The sequence below is a fragment of the Benincasa hispida genome, chromosome 12 (genome assembly GCF_027475165.1).
Source record: "Benincasa hispida cultivar pf3 chromosome 12, pf3_genome.v1.1, whole genome shotgun sequence".
In the NCBI taxonomy this organism is placed as follows: Eukaryota; Viridiplantae; Streptophyta; class Magnoliopsida; order Cucurbitales; family Cucurbitaceae; genus Benincasa; species Benincasa hispida.
Genome location: NC_143489.1, coordinates 21,081,469 through 21,085,188, shown reverse-complemented (window position 1 = coordinate 21,085,188; position 3,720 = coordinate 21,081,469). Strand labels below are relative to the sequence as shown.

General features: G+C 35.8%; 1 protein-coding gene across 1 annotated transcript; it reads right to left on the bottom strand.

Moving 5' to 3' along the window:
- Positions 1–1,112: 1,112 nt before the first annotated feature.
- On the bottom strand, positions 1,113–3,520 carry LOC120092579 (Pyridoxal phosphate (PLP)-dependent transferases superfamily protein). Its single transcript, XM_039050704.2, has one exon. It carries the CDS (start codon positions 3,382–3,384, stop codon positions 1,510–1,512), a length of 1,875 nt encoding a protein of 624 aa, XP_038906632.1. The 5' UTR covers positions 3,385–3,520; the 3' UTR covers positions 1,113–1,509.
- Between the last annotated feature and the right edge of the window lie 200 nt (positions 3,521–3,720).

Here is a 3,720-nt window from a genome sequence, read left to right as displayed (position 1 = left end):
CTTTTTTCCTTTCTCCTTTATTATTTTTTCAATAGCAGGGGTGTATCGTCGATCATTGGAACATTACAGTGGGGACGCTAGAGTGGGATTGACATGTATGATGTGTGGGGTTCGAGAGCGAGAGAGAAAAATGGAGAAAGTCAATCAGTGAGAGGAGATCGAGATGGAGTGTCGCCGACGAGAGCAAGAGGAGATCGAGATGGAATGAGCGTTAAATGTTTCATTAGAGAGACATAGACCTCTTTCGATAATTTCACCTGGATATGATGTAAGTAAAAGGACAAAAATCTTAAAAATTTAGAAAGAATATTTTAGGTAATATTTTGAGTCATCCTTGTACTCCCATTTGTCAGATTCTCAAAACGTTGAAGTAAATATTCAGAATTTTGCCCATTTAGATATAATTTTATTGGCTAAAATATCATTTTGGTTCCTATACTTTGAATTTTATTCTATTTTAATTCATGTACTTTCAGTTGTCCAAATTTAGTTCTTGTATTTTTAATAAATCTTAAATTTAGTCCATCGAAATTAATATTTATTAAAATTGGTCAAACAATAATAATATTTTATATATGAATATGTTTTTAAAATTTATAGTAAAAATACTATAGGATAATGATTTTTTTAAAATAAAAAGGATCAATAAACTAAGATTAAATTTAAGATTGACTGAAAGTAGAGAGTTATAATTGAACAATTGAAAGTATAAAAACTAAAATTGAACCATTGAAAGTATAAAAACTAAAATTGGACGATTGAAAATATATGGATTAAAATTAAACGGAGACCAGAATAGTATTTTAACCAATTTTATTGTTTTGAATTCCATTCTTTCTGAAACATGTTAAATAAGAGTGTTTTTGCCTCATTTTGCAAAGGATCTACTTTGCTATGGTCTGCATATACAATTTGATGGGTGCTTCATAACCTAAAATTGAATTAGACAATACTTAATAAACTAAATTTAAAATATATCTGTCAAGCTAAATATATCACAATTGATTAAATCATATATGTCCTCCACCTAAGAAATAAGAGGTTTTATGATCCATTGTTGAATAATAAATAATAATAGATAAATAAATAAATAAACCAGGAAACATACAAAGTATGAACTCACATGTGATTTGTACCTTAATTTCTCTGATTTCATCACAACTACATCATCCATAACAGAACAAATCAGTCCATAAACTGTCTGATATCTTTGAAGGTTCCAAGAATTTATTACATCTTCAAAGAATATAAGGGAAGATTTTGGAGGTTTTTATACGGATGACCCAATCTCAAAAGCGTTAATACGGAATGATCCATTTCTAAAAAAGAATAAAACGAACCTTCTACTTACATCATAGAACACTCCATGACCCCATTATCGCATTAAGGATATCTCACCTATAGCAAAATGGTCGGAGTTCTAACGGGATTTTCTAGAATTAGGTAATTTCGCATTAACACTTGTGAGATTAGGTGATCCGAGCAAAAACCTTGAAGATTCTAACTGAACTAAAGCACTTCAATAATGGTCCTTTGATTAAGAGCAGTATATCTCCAGCGCTCTTTCTCCACAAAATCTGCATCCAAAAACTGAGCAACAAAACCCCAAAGCTTGTAAACATCTTCAAAATTAGTCAAAAAACCAAGAGCAGCTGTGACCACACTTATCCCCAAATTCCCTTTACCCTTCTTCATGATCTTCTCATCTTTTCCAAATTCTTTCCTCTCAAGAACCTTCCCTTTCTCCTCTCCATACTTATCTGGGAACCAAATGTTATGTAAAAATCCATAGCTTAAAGAAATGTTGTTTCTATCAGCAAGCTTCTGTACAAGAACAGGCTCAACTTTCTCCCCTTTCCAATCAAACACATTGAAAGCTAAAGCTGGTCCTCTATCAAATTTCACTTTTGGGCCATAGATTTTGACTAAACAAACCCCTTGTGAATTGGGATGCTTGAGCTTTAACAATGAACTCACTAGCCAGTTGATTAAGCATCTTGCTCTTGTTGAGATCAAAACCAAGCCTAATGAATCCACTTGATCTAAGCCTTTGCATTTTGTCTCATATTGGTTTGAAACTGTTTGAATTTCTGGAACATTTGATCCCAATTTCTGTTCTTTCTCTATTTCTCTAAAATGGGTTGTTGTTTTTAAAGATTGGTAAGAAATTGGACCTGAAAATGAGCTTGTTGATGGAACCATATGATGTTGTTGTTGAAATTCAAGGTCTGTGTCAGTTCCTGATGAATCTTCATTCAGCTGCAATAACTTATCAGCAGGAACAAGATTGACAATCCCAATATTAGATGAAGAAGAATTGCTTTCAAGAATTGAAATGACAGATTTTTTAACAAGAAGACAACCAAATCCAGATGGGTTTTCACCAAAAACTTTATAGAATGAAGAAACAAGAAAATCAGGACGAAGCAATGACAGTCCAAAGCAATCCATATCCTTTGGTCCTAAAGCACAAGCATCCACAAGAACATGCCATCGATTCTCCTGTGCTATACTCATCCATAAATAAGGATAACGAGCTCCAGTAATTCTTGAATGTAATGGAAAAACAAAAAGACCCTTTTTAGATTTCTTCTTCTTGTTCTTACTTACAATCATCTCCTTCAATTTCCTTGAATTTATCCTCAATCTTGGCCAGGAAAATTCAGCCGACATGGTTAAAGCTCCCCTGTTTTGAGAGGTACTAACCATGGCTTCCACTGCCTCACTTTCGTAATCATAAACAGTTAAAACCTTGTTACTTGTTTGAAATGGGTATGATTCTGCTAAGAGTTTGAAGGCTGAGGTTCGATTTGCAGTGAAAATCATGGCGTAATCGGAATCGGAAACGTTGAGGAACCGGAAAATTCTTCGTTTAATGGCGGATTCTAGGTCAGAATCGAGGCCATTTTCGAGGAGACGAGATTTGAGATTACCGGTTCGGTAAGAAACGCCGAAGAAAGGGAAATTTAGATTGGAAGAAGGAAATGGGTTTGAATGTTTTTGGAATTGGTGATAAGAGAAAAGGCCGATGCCGATGTAATCGAGACAAATGTGGTTTGAGAGATTGAGATGGTAATATTGTTTGTTTCTGATTTCGTCGATTTCTTGGGTTTGATGGTACTGAGGAAAGGCGGCGAGGAAGAGGGAGAGGGCCTGCGGCGGCGACGGGAGGCATTCTGGGTTTGTGAAGGTGGTGTTTGGGAAGACGCCGGCGCTGGCTTTTGCGGCGAAGTCGCGGCGGGAAGCGGCGGAGGTGCGGGGAGTGGCGGTGGTTGAGTTTTGGGAGGAAGGGAAGTGGAGGAGTGGAGTTGGGCAACAGCTGCTTCCGCCGCCGCTGCCTCCGCCGCATGCGGCGGAGATCTCGCTCAGGCATGGCGACGGCATCTCTGTTTTTAAGATACTCTGTTTTCTCTCTGGTTGTTGGTTGCTTCCAAGTTCCTATTAATCGGGTGTTGGTATTATACTTGGGTTTGACCGTTGAAGTTTCTACTTTCTTTTCTTTAATAAAAAAATATTTTTCGTAAATAATTGTTTATTCTCAAGAGATTTAAGTATTTTTTTTAGTAGAGTAAAAATTATTGAAAGATATGTTCAACATGAAACCCTCTACAATTCTCATTAAAAGTGTTGTTTTTTGGTCAATAGTAACTACCACCTCCATTTGTTAAACATAAAATGGGAAGCTCTCCAAAACAAATGATACTTTTAACCGTTAGTGAA